General features: G+C 40.7%; 4 protein-coding genes and 1 non-coding gene across 7 annotated transcripts; 1 reads left to right on the forward strand and 4 right to left on the reverse strand.

Moving 5' to 3' along the window:
- Positions 1-834: 834 nt before the first annotated feature.
- LOC4347629 (E3 ubiquitin-protein ligase BIG BROTHER) lies at positions 835-4,437 on the reverse strand. Its single transcript, NM_001422862.1, has 7 exons — positions 4,290-4,437; positions 3,388-3,540; positions 3,201-3,265; positions 3,007-3,051; positions 1,926-2,050; positions 1,691-1,799; positions 835-1,414 (listed from the first exon to the last, which is right to left on the reverse strand). Exons 2-7 carry the CDS (start codon positions 3,530-3,532, stop codon positions 1,379-1,381), a joined length of 525 nt encoding a protein of 174 aa, NP_001409791.1. The 5' UTR covers positions 3,533-3,540; positions 4,290-4,437; the 3' UTR covers positions 835-1,378.
- Positions 4,438-6,351: 1,914 nt separating this feature from the next.
- Positions 6,352-7,119, forward strand: LOC4347630 (protein YY1-like). The gene is made up of 2 exons (NM_001422860.1): positions 6,352-6,715; positions 6,823-7,119. The coding sequence occupies exons 1-2, from the start codon at positions 6,433-6,435 to the stop codon at positions 6,825-6,827; spliced, it is 288 nt and encodes a 95-aa protein (NP_001409789.1). The 5' UTR covers positions 6,352-6,432; the 3' UTR covers positions 6,828-7,119.
- A 388-nt stretch (positions 7,120-7,507) lies between these two features.
- LOC4347631 (plant UBX domain-containing protein 8) lies at positions 7,508-12,430 on the reverse strand. Its single transcript, NM_001422863.1, has 10 exons — positions 12,257-12,430; positions 10,929-10,990; positions 10,284-10,821; positions 9,992-10,092; positions 9,666-9,906; positions 9,397-9,585; positions 9,161-9,325; positions 8,548-8,691; positions 8,426-8,482; positions 7,508-7,924 (listed from the first exon to the last, which is right to left on the reverse strand). Exons 1-10 carry the CDS (start codon positions 12,338-12,340, stop codon positions 7,811-7,813), a joined length of 1,695 nt encoding a protein of 564 aa, NP_001409792.1. The 5' UTR covers positions 12,341-12,430; the 3' UTR covers positions 7,508-7,810.
- A 1,016-nt stretch (positions 12,431-13,446) lies between these two features.
- LOC4347632 (protein HAPLESS 2-B-like) lies at positions 13,447-20,456 on the reverse strand. 3 transcript variants are annotated; one of them, NR_186599.1, is made up of 18 exons: positions 20,161-20,456; positions 19,885-20,029; positions 18,717-18,805; positions 18,359-18,398; positions 18,055-18,112; positions 17,908-17,968; positions 17,307-17,385; positions 16,991-17,125; positions 16,718-16,890; positions 16,462-16,542; positions 16,292-16,392; positions 15,941-16,058; positions 15,628-15,660; positions 15,244-15,337; positions 15,053-15,141; positions 14,712-14,830; positions 14,469-14,524; positions 13,447-14,377 (listed from the first exon to the last, which is right to left on the reverse strand). NR_186599.1 is itself a non-coding variant. In NM_001422864.1 (18 exons), the coding sequence occupies exons 2-18, from the start codon at positions 19,960-19,962 to the stop codon at positions 13,938-13,940; spliced, it is 1,869 nt and encodes a 622-aa protein (NP_001409793.1). In that variant the 5' UTR covers positions 19,963-20,029; positions 20,161-20,456; the 3' UTR covers positions 13,447-13,937. The 3 variants fall into 3 exon arrangements, 2 of the variants coding, with proteins under 2 accessions (NP_001409793.1, XP_066159989.1); NM_001422864.1 differs by having other exon boundaries at positions 16,718-16,915; XM_066303892.1 differs by having other exon boundaries at positions 13,746-14,377; positions 15,941-16,055; positions 16,718-16,915; positions 20,161-20,300.
- Positions 20,457-21,809: 1,353 nt separating this feature from the next.
- On the reverse strand, positions 21,810-21,881 carry TRNAK-UUU (transfer RNA lysine (anticodon UUU)). Its single transcript has one exon. It is a non-coding gene; the product is annotated as a tRNA-Lys (tRNA).
- Between the last annotated feature and the right edge of the window lie 76 nt (positions 21,882-21,957).

The raw sequence follows: 21,957 nt of genomic DNA on the forward strand, positions 1-21,957 counted from the left end.
ACTGGTTGATGCCTGACATGCAAATGTATGAAAAAGATAACTAGTTTAAGATGGGCAAGAGTTTTTTTTTCTACAAAAAATATTGAAATGAACAGCTCAGGGGAAAAAACAAATCGTGAGGTGAAAATTGAAATAAGAATAAAATCTCGCGAAATAATTGGAAATGAATACTCTTTTGTTGTATGAGATCAAATATAATAAACAAAGGTCAAAAAAGGACGAAATCTTCAGGTACAGCACAACTTCCATTTGTGCTTGTTTGTTGCATGTCTACGTCAGTTTAAGCTTTACAACCTTGGAGAGCTGATTTGGAGAATAATAGAGTAGGAAATGACCATTTTTTAACAATGGAAAAGAGATGACGACAAGAACATTTATCAACAAAAGAATCTATACACGATGGAGTGGATCTGAGTCAGCATTGGATCATGCTCCATTAATCAGCTGACAGTGTCATCATTAGCATTTTTCATTGTTTAAACAGCCAATTATACTCTGAAGTCTGAATACTAATCCAAGTTCCAAGGATATTTTTTTATCCAACACGCAGGAGAGCTGCGTAACATTGCATTAAAGAAGACAGGTGAAACCCTTACAGACACACCCACACACACTAAGAAATACTTCCTCCGTTCATATTATATATATATATATATATATATATATATATATATATATATATATGAATTTAGACATATATGTGTGCCTAGATTTATTAATATCTATATGAATGTGGGCAATGTTAGAAAGTCTTGTAACCTGAAATGGAGGTAGTAACACACATTACCCTAAAGAAAAAGAAATAACACACATTAGGAAAAAGCAAGCAAGTCTACTAACATAAGCCTTTTCCTTTTTGCTGGAAAGTTTCTGACTGTGGTTTATGATATGTCTGCTTCATCTACCTTACAAAATAAGAAAGGAAAAGAAAAGAACATCACTATATGCTAACAAAAGTTTTGGCTGAAAGAACCATGTTCACTGTACACACACAAGCTGTAGAGCAAATGCAGTATTGCTGAATTAACTGAAGATGGCAGAGTAGGGGTGTAGAACATTCACAATTGTGCTTCTTTCCACAGCAGAGATCATGTAAAAGATGGCGCAATACATAGAGTATCTATTTAGCTGCTTCTGCTAGGTTGCATTACCAGAAAAATGGCAACCATAGTACTAGTACACACACAGATTTATCTATTTGTGATAAAACTCAGTTGGATGGACACATCACAGCCATGGGCCATGGCATGGTTCAGTTAGTAGTACGAGTATACCAAAACGCATTTTCCTTGAGCACCGGTGTATAGCATAGGGTGTAGGAGCATAACGTGTCTGAACACAACGCAAACATCACCAGCGTTGCCACAAGCGCTGTGATTCACCCAAATACCTCCTCATTGCAGACTGGGCATGCCTGAATGAAAACAGACATAAAATCAGATCCAGAATACATGGGATAATCTTCCTATACTAGACAAGGCAAGTTTGTATACAAAGCAATCAACATTCGGCCCATCAGACAGAGTTCAGACAATGTATCACATTCTATGTATCGAATTTCTTGAGTAATATTCAGACGTTACAGGTACTCTTGTTCGCATATATTAGCATTTAGCATCTATACACAGAATACAGAAACTTCTTTTGCATTTTGGAGGTACAACATCAAGTATAAAGTAGTATATTTTACCTTATTGATCTTAAGCCAGCGAGTTATGCAATCTGCATGGTAACAGTGGCTGCAGGGCAATCTTATCAATTTCTGTCGGCTTTTATAAGTCGATTTACAGATCACACATCTGCACATAGATATCATATAGTTGTATGCTTGTCAGACAACTTAAAACATGCCTTAGCACTAATGATTATGCCACGTTTAAAATTAAAAAAAAAGGATGATTGGAAGTAAATTAACTGGCACATACTCCTCATCATTCTTCTTCCTGGAGAAGAAGCTGCATTTGTTCTTAAAAGGCACCAAATAGCATATCAGGTCATCAGATAATCCTCTGGATTGATTTCCTACTGCTTCCCCTAATGCTTGTAGTTGCTACAAAAATTGTAGACAATAAAAAAACGAACTTCCCAGAATGCGAGGAAGTTATAGATTTCAATTGAAGTACGCTTTCTCAATGAGATGGATTCTAAGGACAACTCTAAAGCTGAAACATACAGCTGCTGCCTAGCCAAAGAGCCCCTAAATGACGAGTCCAGATTCCAGACAGATAATGTTGGCACTTTGCTTATGATGGCGAGTGACTTCAGGGTTAGTGTAGTGTCCTTAAGACTTCAAGTTTCTATAGTTTACAGTTCTCCTATTGTTTGAAATGAGCACATCCTTCTTACCCTTTTCTACAACTTGATTTCAAATTCGACGTTTCAGTTGATTTTTGGAAAATATCAACATTTGTGTTGGCTCTTCATATCAACAAATGTAGGTGACTCGACAATTACTTAGTGCTAGATAAAAACTGTATAACCTCTTTGCATATGAGTTGTTTCAATATAAGTAGCACATTCAGCAGTCTTCTGCATGGCACTCATTTCATTTTGTTCCAAAGAGAAAATTGGAATATATCTGATTGATTTTGACATTAACTCACAAAAGGAAGAATGAGAGAACTTGTTGCCAATGAACCTTTAAATAGGTAGTAAACACAATCCCTAAAGATGGTTCATTGTAGCAGAAAACATGAATTGTGTGTGAGAAAAGTATATATGCAGCACATTTTTAATATATCTGCAAAAAATTAGAAAACCACCAATATATGTTTACAAACACTTGTAACTCTTGATAGCTTTATCATTTCATAAATAATTGACAATCGACGATATCTAATAAATGCATTCCCATTTTGTCCAAACCAATTTTTCTTTTCTCTCCTCTGTATGTAAGATTGGTTTCATCATGGAGTATTGTTTGAGGAAGTACACTTTTCGAAATCCTATAGCAAAGGAGAATTTTATAATTTGTATTGTCCGTTTGGTAAAAGTATAGCAACATACCTCGTAAGACATATTATCAGGGTCAACATTGTCTTCCGTTGCAACCTGCAAATACAAACGTGTGGAATTCAGACATTCTGGGACCCCTTCCATACAAAGTTCATATATGTGGAAGTGGAATCCCTTTCCACTGGAAGGTGTAGATGATTCCTATGAAACAATGGAGGAAACATTAGAGTACAAAAGCAACAAACCTGAGCTGCATTATTGGGAGGTCTGTACTCAACAGCTGGTGACGATGGTTCCAAGGATGCGTTACCTAAAAAAAATGCATCATGAACATGTGGTAAGTGTAGATGCCAGTTGAGTACAGCTAATGAATGCACCTCAAACAAAGCAAAAAAAATGGTGAACATGTGGTATGTGGGAGTAGCACTATACCAGCAAATTCTCTTGTAGCAATAGCATCATGTGCATTCTCCTCCTCTTGCAACTGCCTAGCTAAAGCTTCATCAGATGCCAACCAGGCCTCAATCCTGTGGGTTTCTGAGGAGATATGGACTGAATAGGTATTTGGAGTTGCCATTGATGAACCTGCAATGATTTGCTAATTAACACTGACAATACATCAAGTAAATCAAACATTACAAATCAGAACCTGTCTAAGAATCCATCTTAATTCAGAAAAAAACTCAGATTAGATGTTCATGCTTCCACCAGAAGCAGGAATGTGCAACCTACACTTCCTGTAATTTCCATACTACAATGTCCCCACTGACCACTGTGCCTGATGCTCTATTAGAATACCACATCCTCCATGGCTCCATGTAAATGCATATAAATTTGACTCTTTAAATTAGTAACTACAATTTAAAATTTATCGAACATTGTTCAAATTTATAAACAGTTTCCCCAAATTTAGATGCTCCCAAATGTACACAGCTACTAGTAAAGCACCATCCAGTTTCACCTGAACAGGACTGACATAAATGTGTGAAAAGGGGACGTCATTCCCCCAAATACAACTGAACAATCCTCCATCAGAACATTCATTTGATTGACATTACTCGGAGAGATACAGCTCGCAGGCACACGAGATTCTTCTGCCTTTCCAATTGCCACGAACCCACATGTCACACGACCAACCAAAAAGAGAGAATTTTTCTTTGCACAAACAAAAAGTGAGATTTTTTTTTCGCCACAAAGGTGCGAACTTTCTTCTCTCTCCCACTTTCCAATCAAGAAACGAAGCACTCAAACCAAGAACAAACCAAGGAAGGAGAGATCGCTCCCTCTCCCAGAGCAAACGAAAGGAGAGAACTCAGATGGATGCGAACTACTACCTTGCCTCTTTCCCCGGAGAAGCAGCGAAGGAGAAGAGCGCGATGCCGCCGCCGCCGCCGCCTCCGGCAACCTCCGGCTCCGGCGAGTCCGCCTCCTCCTCCTCTCTCACCTCTCTCTTCCCAACCGTGTGGTGTTCGAGAAGCTTTTATGCGAGCGACGTGCAGTGGAAGCGGTTGCTCCCAAGTCAAACTGATGGAGACCACCTACTATCTTCCTCTTGTTTTCTTCTGCTTTTCTTTTCTTTATCTTTTTTCTTTCATTTTATTTTGAGCGATGAACTTGAGAACAGTTTGGTTGTGGGTTAAATTAAACGGTGCAGAATTGCAAAGCTACGTCCTTTTCGTCTGATTAAGGTGGTATCAGAATCCTAATCTGTTAGCTCAGCATTTGTTTTTGTGTGTTTAATTGGCCATGACATCAGATGGTTCAGACCGGTGGCAGGTCTTCATCGGAGAGGAGAATGAGAGCAATGCAAGTTGCAAACAACAAACAGGTCCTTCCAAACGGGTTGGTTTCATTCCACAGAACAGGATAGCAACCAGAGCACAAACCGTTCAACAATATATATATATATATATATATATATATATATATATATATATATATATATATATATATATATATATATATATATATGATTTAAAATTATATTACTATTTTTAGGATACGGAACTCTTAACACATGAAAATCTAAACATTTTCAACCAATCAGAACTACTAGAAAGATAATCTAACTACTTCAAAATTTAAAATTTGACAAATAAAATAACTAGTTTTTTCTAAAGCTATCTTCACTGGACAACTTATGAATATTTATATTTATGAAGCGAGTACTCTCCTAGTACATATTACATATATATTCTTCTTCTCATGAAAAATTAACTTCTCGCTATAAATCCGAACATATATTATGCGTAGCAAGTTGTTTTTTTTAACGGGTGGAGTAATATTAGAGTATTTAAATTCCTTCAAATTGCCATCCCTCTGGGACTTTGCTGCTGTTGTTCTTCCACGGTTGCTGTCAGTGTCACCCAGATTTGCATCCTTTCCAGCTCGTAGCTACTGTTCTGCATGTATTGGACTTGGATTAAGATCAAATGCAGTTGCTATTGTAACTGCACAATAGCAACTGCACACAATCATGTCCATTCGTTTTCAGATCCAACGGCTCTAGATGACTGCTACAGTACATGCATAATAGTACATCTCTGCTACAGTGTTTTTGCTGCAGTACCACTTCATATCCTGGCCTTCCGTTCTAGATCATGTGATGTACATGTTTTTTTGAAACAACCCGCACAAGACATTGATAGAGTAGGAAATGTGATGTACATGTTAACGGCTTAAGTTACAGTTACAATAACAACTGCACAGGATCTTGATCCATTGGACTTGTATAATATCTCATCTCGTGCTTCCATTATCGTGGTAACAGTTGGCAACTTGGCATCCAGTGCTGGAAACTATGCCGTGTGTACATCAGGATCGTCCTTTTTGTTCAGTTCCAAGATAGAACAAGTCCAAAAGATGGCCGTAGTTTTTTTAGTCACAGTGGAAGCTGACATAGCCGTGGAATAAGTTCTGCACAAAAGTTGCCATTCGAGATCAACTACTGGTAGTAGTAGTCATCTTCTACCACTGCGAATATTCGAAGGGACACAAAAAGATCAACGAGTAAATTAGTTCACCGGAAGACGACACATTATCACCACAAAAAGACTAAAAACAAAAAGAAATTGCCAGGCCAAAAAAGGCAAAAAAGAAAAAAAAAGATGGCACGAGGCCCAGGGCTACGGCCCATCTTGTCGCCGGCCCAACCGCGCGCGCGAAACGCTCTCGTCGGCTCTCGGCTCGCCGCGACGCGATGGAGAGTTCGCGCCGCGGCGCGCGCGCGCGTTCGGTGGCTCACACGCTTGCGCCCTCGTCCTCCCGGCCGGCGCGGGCGCCGACCGCGCGTCCGCCGCATGCGCGCGGCGTAGGTGAGCAACGCGGGCCTCGCCGCGCGCGCTCCCCTCCTTCGATCCCCTCCTATAAATCGAGCTCGCGTCGCGTATCGCCACCACCACCACGACACACACGCACGCACCGTGCAGGCATCGACGACGAGCGAGAGCCCCTCGGCGGCAGAAGACACTCACGGCGATGGCGGTGACGAGGACGGCGCTGCTGGTGGTGTTGGTAGCGGGGGCGATGACGATGACGATGCGCGGGGCGGAGGCGCAGCAGCCGAGCTGCGCGGCGCAGCTCACGCAGCTGGCGCCGTGCGCGCGAGTCGGCGTGGCGCCGGCGCCGGGGCAGCCGCTGCCGGCGCCCCCGGCGGAGTGCTGCTCGGCGCTGGGCGCCGTGTCGCACGACTGCGCCTGCGGCACGCTCGACATCATCAACAGCCTCCCCGCCAAGTGCGGCCTCCCGCGCGTCACCTGCCGTAAGAAAACGAATAAAATCGATTTGCTATCTATCGATGATTGTGTTTTTGTAGACTAAACTAAACCCCTATTAATAATCAACTAACCGATGAACTGATCGTTGCAGAGTGATGGAGATGGTGTGCCAAGGTAATTGCGTTTGCTCGTGCGAGGATGAGAAGAGAAGATTGAATAAGATGTTTGATGGCAACAAGTCATCAGGCGATCCGATCCCTGCAGCTATGAATGGGAGTATACGTAGTAGTGGTCTCGTTAGCATCTGTGTGTCGCATATGCACGCCGTGCGTGCCGTGTCTGTCCTGCTTGCTCTGCTGATCGTTCAATGAACGACAAATTAATCTAACTCTGGAGTGACAAGTCGTTCGAGATATACTAATACTACCATGTGCAGGGTCTTTCAACCAAGGTTCATGTTTTCCACGAAAGCCGATTGAAACGAAACCGCGAAATTTTGATGCGAGATGAAAGCAGATTCCGAGTGAAATTTTAAATGGTTTTCAAGAATTCAAATTTGAAACAGGAAATTAGACCAAAATTTAGCAAAAACCGTCATTACCATTAAGGGTCAAGATCCGAAGCTCAATCAGGAAGGCGAACCCTGCTTTCGACCTTCTTGAGCTTCAAGATAAAGGGGCAATTTCTTTGCCACTAAAAGAACTCGAGCAAAATAAGGAATAAGCACAAAGTAGAAGCTAGAGTTTCTGTCGTTTGCCCTGTTTGATCAAACTAAAAACAAAAGAGAAGAAAAATCAGCAATGTGCATTGCCACAATGAAACTGGCTCAGGAGAACTGTCCCATCGACACTCTTTGAAACGAACAATGTCATATGGTTTTAACTAAAGGTATCATCATCCTATAAATATCCTGGCTCCATGTTGTTTATGGTTTACCCTGACATTAACATCGAACTCAAAAGGAGAGAAGTATCAACATCACGGCATCACCGCCATTTCACACCGCAGAAGAGGACTCTCAACTGAACCATAAACCAGTTGTACTATTTTTACTAACAAAAGCAAGATGCAAGTATAAAAAAAAATGTAAAAACACAACTTTCTGAGGGTGTCCCTAACCATGACTAAATCTTTCTTCACTATTCTGTAATCTTTTCTAGAAATAAGGCTTCCTGCTTGCTTGTTAGGCCCAGATCACTAAATGACATATCGCCCTCACCAGTGGTGAAAGCACGCCTTGGGTACGACCTTACCTGCATGTCACAGAATGGTACATGTATGAGTTCCACAATTGTCTCAGACTACACAATTTCTAACAGTTCCACAATTTTAACAAGAGTGAAAAAGGAAATGCCCACTCAAATCAAATGGTAGCAGCTACACTGTGGAAATGGTTTTCCAAGCATGGCAGTAGCCTATTAGTTTTAAAAACTTTGATTTAGCAGAAGCCCTTCAGCTAACAAGATCAGTAGCCTATTAGTTTTAAAAACTTTGATTTAGCAGAAGCCCTTCAGCTAACAAGATCAGAAGTCGCACATACTACTAGAGTATATCACCAGAAAAGTCAGCGAAGGAGCAGCAAAGAAACACTTTAATGTACCCTGAAATGAATCTCCCTATCCTTTAGAAGCTAAACTATGGACTCGTCGTTCTCACATCCACAACTAGATTCACTCTTCTGGGAGTACAGATAAAATATATGTCGTCAAATAAAGGGGGTGACCTTCAAAAAAGAACTAACAGTAGCGAATTACCAGTCTGTAGGTTCCTGGCTTATAAGTCCTGCCAATGTCTAAGAAATCAAAAAGGAACTGCAAGAGGAAAGCATGTATTAGTGGTTATCCACATAAAACAGAAGGACAGAAAGTAAGCCTACCTGAAGTTTATGAGATTTCAGAAAGCGACGCCCCTGTCGACTACCATCAGGCATGCGGACTACAAGTGTGACAGCACCTTCCTCGTCTGCAGCTGGCTCTGACGGCAATGATGCTTGTTTGGATGCAAGACTGGACTCTAGCTCCTGTTTGCATAAAACGTCAGGAACCACATCACACACATTACAAATGGTGCAGAATACAAGTGCAATATGAATTAAGGAAATAATGGACAAAGCCTCAATGGAACTGCAGAAAGAAAGCACCAGGTTTGTCATACAGCTTTATAAGAACTTGATACTGCTTTAGCGAATTGCTTGTCAACAAAATGTAGAAAATATCAATATAATAATACAAAATGTCAGGAAAGAAGATGCCATGATGCTAGGTAGTATCCATCTAGACTTTATGCAGAGTTTCATCAAGTATATCAACCAGCAGCTAAGCCTCAAAGTAGAACCCTTTGTAACATATAAAATAGAGCAGATCACCAGAGCACCAAGTTTCATATGCTCAAAATGTGAACTTATGATCTAAATACCTAGCATTCAAGTATTGAAAAGACTGTTGTTGATGATCAATTAATTCCATAATTATTTTTAACGAAAGGTTTACCTCTTCCTCCAGTTGTTTTTTACGCCTTTCCTCTTCCTCTTGCTTCTGTTTTTCAAGGGCAGCTTCTCTTGCAGCAGTTTCTTCCAGGCGACGAAGCTCGGCCTCCTGTAGGGCCTTCAACTCTTTTTCTTGATCAGCTTGGAGTGATGCAAGGTATTCATCATCCTGTAAATCAAATTAACAGTCATGACAATTCATTGCATATACCAACAAATAGGTCAAACTAAAGATCAAACCTGCTGCTCACGTAACAACCGCTGTTCAGTTAATGCTGGTGATGGAGCATGCTCTACATGGGGATAAAGACTTGGGCTTCTATGAGATGGCATTGAGAACGGATACATGGGTCCTTCTGGAATTCCACCAAACATTGCAGCCTCAAGCATAACAGCTTCATCATGCTCCTCAGAAGAAATGCCACCCCACTTTTCCAAAGGAAGAGGCAAACAGTGAATAACATATAATTTAACCTTAGGGTGAAGATTAGTATTACAGAAAAGAATACCTCTGATGGAAATTCATCTCCATTATTCTGGCGATCATTCAAATTTCCTTGAGGCTGAGAACTTGAGGGAGGACTATCGACCGTGTACACAGGTTGTGCTGACTCAGTGTTTCCAGAAGGGATGCGTCTAGAACGACGTCTAACTAATGGCTGTTCTTCTACATCTTCAGTCTCCTCTTGGAGGGTATCTTCATCTATTGGCTGCCTAGATGATCCAACCTTTTCTGTAGCTAATCCTTGCCTCCGAAAAGAAAGGACACGTATAAGGGATCAAGTGCTGGGTAGCAAGAGGATTAAAGAGCATGTTAGTAAAAATTAATATTCACCTTCCAGCTGTTCCGCTTGCAGTTCCCTTGTCCTCTTCATCAAAAGAATGTTCTGTAATGTTTACTCCCTCTGGCGGCTGTGTTATTCCTTGCTCTGCTGTCTAACATTTTTGAAACAAGTAGGTAAGGCACATGAAAGAGAAGTTTAACAAAAGCGTGGTTGAGGAAAATTAATACACTTGCGAATAAAGGATCAGCTGTAGCAAGCTCATTCTAATCATTCACATTTTTATATGGGAGAAAAGAACACATGGCAGACTAAAGCAAAGGAGATGAGGGTGTGCAAGCTTACAATTGTCATTGCCTCAGCATCCCTTTTTGAAGCTTCAATTGCTGCCCGGATCATTTCCTCTTCGATATCATTGTCATAGTCAGTAACATGAACCAATGGAGGTGCAGTTGGAATAGAAGGGTTCGGCTGCAATGAGCTATCAATATTAGCATGAAGAGAAGGGGCAGATGGCTGCTCATCATCATCATCATCAATTACAATAGCCCCACGAACTTCAGGACCATATGAAGATTCATGCCCAGTGACATCCTCGATAATAGGGGCCTGACCAGAAGGGCCTGTTTGCGGGTTGCTATCCTTAACTTCGATAGGTATCTCTCGCACCTCTCTAGGGTGTGAAACCTGTGGGCCATGACCGAAAGTATCTGTGGAACCAACTCTGTCAAAATAATTTTGCTGAAAGTTTGTGTCCATCAGTGCAAAAGGGTCACGCAAAGTTTCAGGGAACAAAGATCTTCTAAATGCATTATCAAGTGGTCCATCCAGGTCCATCATATCATCATGACTCTCAGGTATATTGTTTTGACTGGCTCTGTTCCTGTAGAACACCAGCATCTCATTCATCAGTTCTAGCAGTACAGTGTGGGCATATGGAAAGCAATCTTATATGTAAATAAAGTTGGATGGAAAATAGTAAAGGTGTACACTGTACTGTCTCCTTCATTGAAATGTGCATTGATTGCCGTGTTAAGGTCGCCACCATGTTCCTGAGTTACAGTGATGAGGTAAGCCATTATAAATAGATGAATATAGATAAACCCAAAGGAAAAATATCATTGCAGTTAACAATCATTTCAGAGGTACTCCCTCACTTACTAATTAATCATGGTATATTCCCAAATGATCATCATATTAGTATTCATTACCAAAGTCTATTTGTTATTTGTGCATGGGAGTAAATATCCGCATACATCCATGCACACAACCCTCTACAACCAACATGCAATGTCTTGTTTTGTTATTATCTAGGAAGTAGCGGGGATGGTGCATGCATTGAGTTTGTTACCGGAGTAAATATAGTCCAGTATTTACTCCAGGAGAGTTATTGGCTTTCCTTGGTCTTGGTGCTCTCATGTAATATGATGATCAATTGGGAACGGAGGGAATAATACAACAGAGCATGTCTGAGGAATTTGCACTAAGCTCACTTACCTTTTTTTTTTCCTTTCCTCCCACACGCGACTAAGCCCAGGACAGATCACACTAGATAGAAGATAAGCAAAGCAGAAGAGACAGGGACAGGGATGGCTAGATTGAGGTGAGGGGCGTATGGCCATTCGAAGGTACTCTAGATAGCACTATACCCAGCTGTGTTTTTTGTGTTCAAGTTAAAATCAAACAACCAAATATCAGATCCAGTAATCCAGCACACCGGATGGTAGGGACTATGGACAAACCATGAATTGACAGCTTGCGAAAACCTAACTACCTAAGTTGAGTTATTGAACACTCTAGATGAGCAATCACAAGAATTTCATACAAACTCTACAAGCCCCAACTTGAATGCGCGTGAGGAAGTCATATGAAACTGGAACTACAAATCTAACAGGGATATGGTATCAATGCCAAATCAATCCGAGATTCCGTGACCAAAACCCGCGCTCCCACCAAAATCAGAGCGCGATAAGCTCGCAATCAGACAGAGCTAACGCCACGAGATTTGTTCCAAGCGAATTCAATTCCGTAAAAGCGCCTTCACAGATTCATCACGAGTTCACGGCAAGTAAAACAAATCGGGCGCACACCACACCTCCACCTCAACCCCCCACATCGCGCCGCGCCGCATGAACCCCCGCCCGGAGGAGGAGGAGGAATCACAAACCTAGCTAGCTCCACGCGACCACGCCCCCATCCCGACTCGCCCAAATCCGCACCCCCTCCACGAGCGCGCACGCGATTTACCGCACGGGATTACAAGGGGAGAGATGGGAGGTGGGGAAGGCGGGGAGGGGGGGCATGTGGGATGTACGCACCTCGAGCTTGCGGACGGCGAGGGCCTCGTCGGCGCCGGTGATGCTGACGAAGGTGTCGATCGCCTCCTGCGGCGGCCTCGCCATGGTTGGTTGGGTTGTGGAGGCGACGCGAGGAGAAGGGGGAAAGAGGATAGGAGCGATCGATCTGTTTGTGTTTGTGTCAATGCGGTGGAGCAGCGATGCGCCGATGATTCGGTATGTAGTTGTACGGGTGCTTCTGCGTCATTCTCACCGTCTCAGCGGTCGATTTCGCGATAACAAAACCAAAACCGACCTTTGGGCATGGCAATTTGGCAATCCACGATTCCACGTGTGGTGGAACCATGGAACGTTTACAAAGAGTAGAGATATGTACTCCTACTAGAGTTGGAGAATTTTCCAAGGAAAACATGTAGAGTAGAACAGATGGAAGTTGGATGGTTAGTTATAAAGAAAGATTTGCCATTGAGATAATAAAGGAATAACTACAATTTAAACTACTTTTATATACTATCTTTATCTCAGAATATAAGAGATATATGCATTCAAAATTTTTACTTAAATATAAGAAATATAGAGTACATCATATCCAATTAATTATTCACTATTCAATTTTTCTTCTCACCTTATCCTTCGACACCAACCACCTTCCCATTCACCACACAATAATGCATTATATTTGGGGATGGAGGAAGTAAGAATCAATGTCCATTGCTATTGCTAGCTCTACATACTACATCATCATCGTTGGTATACTTCTCTTATTTCATTTGCTACCATGTTGGTCACCGGTTCAAGAGGCTTTAGTGCTAGGGTTGGTTGGGGGGGCTCATCTTCTTCCTCCTCCTTTACCCCTCTACTATTTTTCCTCTTCCGTTTATTTCCCTTCCCCCTCTCTCCTTCTTTCGATGGGGATACAAAGGGGGGACTTGAGTCCCCCGGTACCCATATTGGATTAGTCTCTATTGTTAATTCTCGAGATTTAGGACAAGCAAATTTTCCGAGTTAGTGCCTTTAAATATAGGATGTTCTTGATGTTTGGATTTTGGAAACATTTAATCACACGTCGTAGTATTATTTAAAAGAAGTTTATACAAATATGAAAAAAATAGATCACGCTTTAAAGGACATCTAATAACGATAAAAACAAGTCACATCAACATCAATAATAATTACATGTTATTTTAGCAAGATGAATGATCAAACAATTTGAAGGTTAACAACACTATTTAAAAATGAAGAAGCCATTTAGTCATAACCCTTTACTATTGAAAAGCAAGGCCTATGTTCTGCTTTTCCTTGACTGTGCCCCTGTACCTACTCTCCTCCTAGTACTTCGTCAGAAATGAACACCTCACGGTGCTCTGCCTCTAACCTGCCCCACAAGTCCAGTAAATCACACGCAAACAGACAGCAATCTACGGCGAGAGGAGGAAACGTCAGTGTCGCACTGTCGCAACAACCAACAAAAGCTTGACTCTCACACTCCAATTCTAACGTACCCACCAGATTCCAGAAACCACACTCGGGTTAACTTCCAAGACTACACCGCCACACCGGGAGGAAGCATCAGATGAAACATCAGCATTCACACAATACAATGGTTCCGTGCGTCAGCAGCAACATTTACAACATCGATCATAATGTGCACTTGTCAGTATGTCAACGCCATTTTAAACCGCGCCGGCGACCGGCGTCGGCGTCAGTGCCACGCGTGGTGCCTCCGATCACCGTGCTCCACGCCGCCGCAGCCGCCACCGTCCCGGACGATGATCTCCCCCGGCGGCAGTAGCGCAACCGCCTTGCCACCGTGGCGCCGGTGCTTGTTGAGCTTGAGCCCGTCCCTGTGCTGCACGCCGAGCGCCGCCTCGTGCCTGCCGTGCCGGCGGAGGATGACGTGCTCCGCCGCCGCCGCCGCCGCCACCGGGTCGTCGTCGTCATGTATGTGGAGGACGTGGTGGCGGCGGTGGCCGGCAAGCTCGGTCTTGTGCCTCTTGTGCGCGTCGTGGTGGTGGGAGTGCCTGTGGCTGTGAGCTCTCTTGTGCCTCCGGCGCGCGCGCTCCTGCGCCTCCGACCCGACCACGCCGTCCCACCAATAGTACAGTGGATCGAAGAGCCCTTTCCGGTGCAGAAGCCACAGGACTGAAAGCCAAAATGAGGAACATATGTTATCACGTTTGGTAAGCAAAGCACGCATGGAAATGCAATCAACCTGATGAAGAAGACACAGCACCTGCGACAAGTAGCAGGCCGTGGATGACGAACTTGAGGAAGCTCCAGCATCTCGTGCTGCCACATGAGAATGATCTACGAGGTCAGAAATGTGACACAAATAGATGAAGCACAAGAATGGCTTCCTACTATATCAATACAAAACGCCGCACTGTCTTTGCATATGGCATATAGCTTTTGTCGATGGGCATCAATCGGAGGGAGAAAAGAGAAAGTGCGGGCTGGAAGGAGTTTATTGACGCACCTGCATGTTGTACCAGTGAAGAAATTAATCAGCATGTGCCACATTTTGGCGCACCAGGCTTTGATGGCTTCAAAGAAACCCCAGATGCCACCCTTTGTGTGGTTTTCGGACGAACCAATCTAGAAAGTTGTGTTCAAGAACCATGAGTGTCTGTGTGTTTGATTGCTCAAGGTACTAGATTGGACAAACACGCTCCAAGATAAGTTGGCAAATGCTTATTAATAGGTAACCGGACAATGCTAAGGTTGTATGCAGATCTAAACTACCTCGTTGCACTTCAACAAAAGCAAAAGGACAATAAATTCTAGATCGGCTATTATAAGGCATGAATATTTCTCAACCTGTGTTCCATTGTTAAGAACTGTAGCTGTGGTTGAGAATTGGGATTCTTTTCTGTCAAGTTCACTGAAATCTGACGCCTTCAAAATAGCTGCAATAGCGCAGAAAGAAATCAGATGTCGAGTCTCAAGTCTCCAACACAGGATTATGAACAGTAGAATACATGCTATGCTCTAGTTTATGTATAACTGACCTTGACATGTATAGTTCGATGCTTGGTCTGTTGACGAACGCAAATCAAATGTCCGAATAAGCTTTTCATCAGGCTTCATGATAAAGTACTGCTCCTGTAAATTGAAAAAAACAGACTAACTTCACTACTTGAGGAGAAGAAACTTAATGACTAGTACATAACTAGAGCACTAAGTACAATGATGACTTGATGATCAAATGTACACATCATGTACAACAACCTCATACGAAGAATTCAGAAAAAAAAAAGATCTAGAAAACTCAAGCAGTACACTCAATCTTGTATGAATTCAATATACTTTGAAAGGTTCAGAATAAAGTGAACAAGCTTGGAAAAAAACAGTGTGCGCAAAATCACAGAATGTGATTACTATAGTACCATTACCTCAACGGGATTGATGCCGCTTAAGCAGTCAAACTGCAAAGGAAAAGAGAAACCACTGTTAACATTTCAGGAAAATAAAGGGCAAGTTACACATCTAGTATATGGCTAGATAAAAATAAAAGAGTAAAATAAAATTTTATGATAAAATGTATCGCTAGTATTCATATGATGCATCAGCACATGTAAGTATTCCAGATTGAAAATAATTGCATGACAGTTAGAAAATCAAATTTCTCCTTTTGAACTCGTTAAAAAATAGAATAAAAATAACAAAGTAACCTGTCAAACAGCAATTTCTTGACAAGATGCATACCGTCAAGCTATATGAAGCTTCAAGTCTTCCAATATTCTTGGTTTTGACTCTAGCACTGCCAACTTGACTTAAGGCTTCAAACGAAGAGATGTTAATGCTAATTATCTTCCCTGAGCTTCTGAAATTAACAAGGAAATTTAACATATTACACATACTGCTAAGCAAAGAACATAAATTAGTGATTTATAACATGAATTGAAATGTAACACCAGAGTAGAAAATTGTGTGTAAAATTGTCCACCATGTCTTACGTTTAGTGCAATAATGTCTGAAATTGTATACATTTAAAAGTAAGGTTGTGCCTACTGGTAATAAATATTCAGTCGTATAATGCAAAAGTATTATTAGTACCTCTGATAGACATATTCTATGTCATCAGCACTCAGCTCTATCATCAAATTGGTATTGAGAACTTCTGGGATTCCCACAGAAAAGGTATGAACTCCTGCATTCTGTAAATGTATCTATCAAAAAACTTTATCCAATGTTGGCATATAAGAAGAGAAGAGAAAGAACTTAACCGGATATTGGTTGATCCTTTCAAACTTTCCCAGAACAACGTATTGGGGTGGTTGGCTATTGTTTACCCTGTTTTTGTCAATCTGAAAAAAAATGGTGAATGATCTTTCAAGACCAAAACAGTTTTACAATTTAATAACAAGATACTTGGTACTCAGTTATGCTATGATGAACAAAATTAACATGGAAACTTAAAGCACAAGTGTTGTAGCAATAAGAAATAAAAGAAATAGTTACAGATCTACTTTTTAGTGTTACCTCCCAAAATTTGGAAAGCTGATCGCCCAAGCAGCTGTCAAGTGGCGATGAACAAAAGTTAGGCTGGCTCCTGAAAGCTTCATAGCCAACTCCAATCTTATTACATTCAAGACCATCTAATGTAAACAGGACTCTCTCCAACAGCATCCACCTGGAAAAGTCATCACCAAGCACTTCTAGTTGACCACCGCCAACACCCTTCAACATTTTAGATTTAGAAGCACAATGAAACTTCATGTGAGGGAAATATTCTTATCTAAAATTTTCGATTACCTTTCGTGGAGTCACAAGGTAGAAGTTCTCCAAAGATGGAAGACTTGTATAACCAGCAAAGTCGCCAACTAAATTTACTCTCAGGGAGCTGTCTTCAGAAACAACTGTTCTATTTTCTGGACCAACAATAACCTCCTGGTGTGTAATGCTAATTTAGCAAAGATAACCAAATTTTGGGAAGTGCTTGGCATAATCAAGGTTCAAAACAACACAGTGCCATAATATATGTAACTATGACAATTCTTGCTTACATATTTCTACAAGAGAACACAATTTATAACAGTCAGAAGTCACAGTGCAGAATTTCAATTCTTACAGATTCAGAAGATCCTTTCTTTACTTGCACTCTGATACTGAACCAAAGGGATCTTCTCCCAATATCAAAAACATGAAACCTGTTACACAATTATACACAAATTTGCGTAAATAATTACCTGATAAAATAGCCATAATAACAGAGAGGCTGGGATGCACGTTTATCCCATACTTCAGAATAAGTAAAGAAATGAATTAGATCATTATATGCTTCTTCAATATGTGAAAGGCCTGTTTCCATGGTGTTATTTACAGAAGGTAAAATAGATTCGATCATCTCAGAACAAAAATATATTAGGCTATTGTGCACTCCTTCCAGACATGAAAACTAAAAGCATGCTGTTTTGTACAGATGGTCTCCAGAATGTAATGTACTCCACATGAATCGTATATCGTATGTCTTCATAGCTGAAGGGAGCATTATAAAGTAGTATGGGTTCTAGAAGTACAAAAACATAAGATAATTTGCCAACTGAAACAAGTCCAAAAGTCAATAGTTTAGACAGTAGCTTATTTGTAGAATCAGCAGGTGAGTTAATCAGTTAATATTTACAGTATTGTAATTTACATAGAACAATGGTAAATCACAACTAATTTCATACCAATCATCTGGAAAACGTAGACAGTGAGCTGTGTTAGCTTTTCCTTTCGCCACTTTATCAACTGTAAAATAGATGGATATGAATGATGTGAAGTGATGTTATATTGATAAATCAAGAATACATAAAACCTTTTCTGTTGGTACTTACGAATGTTTCCACAAGATGAAGGGACACGGCGGTGAGGCCCACAAGGGCAGCAAACAGGCTAGAACCATGCAAATGCAAATTAAGACAAGATTGTAACCATCAAGACATAGTAAATATATCTGATGTCAAAATAATAACACAAACAACATAATGCTATCGAGTCTGAGCACACAGATGTATATTGTCAGGAGCTTCAGGTGTGTGGTGTGTCTGTGTTTTCCTTAATATGAAGACTAGTATATTTAAATATTTCAACTGCTTAGACAGTGAGATAATAAGGGTGACAAGGGGAAATGCTTCTCACTTCTGTATGCTCAATTATGCTACCTTTCTCATCCCGTAACCTAGCATATCCAGGAAGATTGCATCATCAGTATATACAACAATTATTATATTTGAAGCATTGGATGAACAAAAAAACAGTACTTAGGGGTTAGGATGTTTCAAATAGATTGCTTGAATTATGTGAAACTAAACTGTATGCTATTGAAATAAAGTCATTCCCAACAGTGGTAGTAGATTACATATTGTCCATATTTGACAGCAAATATGGTATAAGATAGAAAGATGAACTGGCAATTGTGATGTGATGTCTACCAAGTACCAACTTGGATCCTTCCCAAAAGAAAAGTGATGAAGATTGAAATCCTAAAATGAATTACCTTTCACAAGATTTGACAACGTTCGCACCAGCTTCAGGCTCACATTTACGTGTCTTCACAAATTTTTCTTCAGGTTTGTAAGCAACATCCTGAAGATACACAAAAAACATGTTACAGACCACAAAGGATAACATCTGTCCAGTTTGGTAATAGAGTGATTTGACAAACAGAAAAAAGGAGAACTTTCTAACAGTCAACATGCCGAAAAGAGATACAGAGAGTGCACAAAAGAATTTTCTTTAGAAGAGTCAGATAAGAAGTATAAGATTACTAACGACCAATTGAACACTTCAATGTTTTGTACTTCCTCCGTTTCACAATGTAAGTCATTCTAGCATTTCCCAAATTCATATTGATGTTAATGAATCTAGACAGATTCATTAACATCAATATGAATTTGGGAAATGCTAGAATGACTTACATTGTGAAACGGAGGGAGTAGCACTTAGTCAGAAACCATCCAACTAAAGCAAAGCATGTTATACTTATATAGCTTGGAGCCTTGGAACATATCGCAAACCCTAATGATGATGGAACCAAATTCACATCAACTCAATTTTGAGATCAGGAATAACTTGATTGTGCAGTTGAACCCTCTTTTTTGAAGTTAGATATCAGGATATTGCTTTTCTGCTCAAAATCGAATACCACACCTAAACATTTTAACACCTAGTTAGTAACCGCCCTGATTTAAAACTTACTCCCTCCGTGTCATATTATAAGTCGTCTGACTTTTTTCTTAGTCAAGCTTTGTTAAGTTTGATCAAATTTATAGAAAAATTTAGCAACATCTAAAATGTCAAATTAGTTCCATTAAATCTAACATTGAATATATTTTGATAATATTTTTTTTTGTTGAAAATACTACTATATTTTTTTTATAAACTTGGTCGAAGTTTGACTAGGAAAAGTTCAAACCACTTATAATATGAAAAGGATGGAGTACATAAGAGTATACAACACAATAGTTTGTTCACTGCTCCTTAAAAATAACATCACAATTACTGTCCAGCGTCCACATCTCACTCCAACAAACGTCAATAGGCAGAAATCAAGAGGGCCACACGAAGTGACGGATGATACACAGAAAAAAACGCGCATAAAACTGGTGTTCAGTATCGCTTAGTTAGAAACCAGAATCCAACAGGTTAGGAAGCAGAGGGTTTACCCTGAGGTAAGTGAGATCGTAGAGCGCATACACCTCGGATTTGTTGATGGTGATGATGAGGGGATCCCGGATGGGCATCTCCCCCGCCTCCGTGCCGTTCTCCTCCACCTCCGCCACCCGCGCCACCAGCGACGCCTCCCCGCCGCTTTGATCCCCCACACCGCAAACGTTAGCGAAACGAACAGTGGCGTGGAGAGAAATTTGGGGGGAAATGAGAGAGAGAGAGAGAGAGAGAGAGAGAGAGAGAGAGAGAGGCGGAGAGTCGAGCGCGATTACCGAGCCACTGGGCACGGCCAGGTCGACGACGATCTTGCTGTCGCAGGTGAGGCGGTCGCGGCCGTCGTCCGAGCCGCCGCGGGCGCAGCTCTCCAGGCGGGACTTGGCGAGGACTTCCACTCCGCCGGCGGGCGCGAAGTTGTTGACGGCCGCGGCGAGGAGAGCGAGGAGGAGGGGACGGGATGAGCGAGCGGCACGGCGGCGGCGGCGAGGCGCCATTGGTGGTTGCCCGCGGCGGAGCGAGAGCGAAGGGGAGCGGGGCGAAACTGACAGAGAGGAGGGGCAATGGAAGAAGATTAACCGTTTTGAGTTCAAAATACTACTCCCTCGTCTTAAAATAAGTTTTCTTTTATCATTTATTCTAAAATAAATTTATTTGTTAGTAATTATTATATCGAAGTTTATAAAAACATGTAATGAATACATTAAAAGTAGATAAAATGATGAATAATTAATTTAAGATTTTAAAAAGTAAATAATATTTTAGTTACTTTTCAATTTCTTTTGAAGGACCAATACCTATAGGTGCATTGATTCATAAAATAGAGTAGGAAAAAATTACAATACTAACACTGTAGTTAGGAAAGAAAAAAACTATCACCGCACACTATGTTATTTTTAGTTTTGCGTTGATATATACGATATGAGTAAAAAGATAAAACTTATTTTTGAATGGAAGTAAAACACGTCTTGCATCTTGTGTGGCTGTTGAGTGGTTTGATGGCTTTGCAACTTCACATTAACCGCACCATTTGGAAGTGAGGATGTATTGATCAAAATCCTAATAATTTTCTGTGTGTGTGTGTGTTTTTTCAAATTTTGTGTTTTACAAATTATCTGATTTTTCATGTTTTTTTTCATAATATATACCATTATTCAATTAAACCATTTTACTTTCACGTGAAACAATATCCATCAAACGAGCTCTACGTCTGCATGTCTGCATTTGTACTTCTCTTATTAATACAACTATCATGGTGGATTGCACATTTGCATAACTAGACTTAGTTTTAAGATTCACGATTTGTCGTGTAATGTACAAACACCATGCTATTCATGATCCACCCAGCGAGAGTCTCGCCGAAACTCACATCCATACATAGAGCTCCTAGACATGTATGTATGTACTGTCTACTTTTTGTTCTTTTCCATGTATGTTCTGTCTATTTTGTTTTTTTCCTTGCTGATTTATGCTCCCTCCGTTTCACAATGCAAGTCATTATAGCATTTTTCACATTAATATTGATGTTAATGAATCTAAATAGATATATATGTCTAGATTTATTAGTATCAATATGAATATGGAAAATGATATTATGAAACGGAGGAAGTAATTTGCTGGTAACATAAATATGCTTCAGGATCTCTGCATTACTAGTAACTAGTAACACCTGTGCTTACATGAGTTCGATCATAATTCTCATATTTTAATGATTCGACTAATGGTGCAAAACTGCAAATACTTCCTTTTTAATGTGGTAATTTCTAGTACCTTCATATAGCAAAAAAAAAAAGGGATGATCATAATTCTCATCTTTTAATGATTGGACTAATGGTGCAAAACTGCAAATACTTCCTTTTTAATGTGGTAATTTCTAGTACCTTCATATAGCAAAAAAAAAAAAAGGGATGATGCTTCCAAAAATGAACGCCGTCCGTGGGGATCGAACCCACGACCACGTGGTTAAAAGCCACGCGCTCTACCACTGAGCTAGGACGGCGTTTTGAATGAAAAGAAATAGATCAACTATAACTACAATGATCGTTTAGAATTGCACCATACATCAATTGCTTTGT

The sequence above is a fragment of the Oryza sativa genome, chromosome 9, assembly GCF_034140825.1.
Source record: "Oryza sativa Japonica Group chromosome 9, ASM3414082v1".
Lineage (NCBI taxonomy): Eukaryota > Viridiplantae > Streptophyta > Magnoliopsida > Poales > Poaceae > Oryza > Oryza sativa.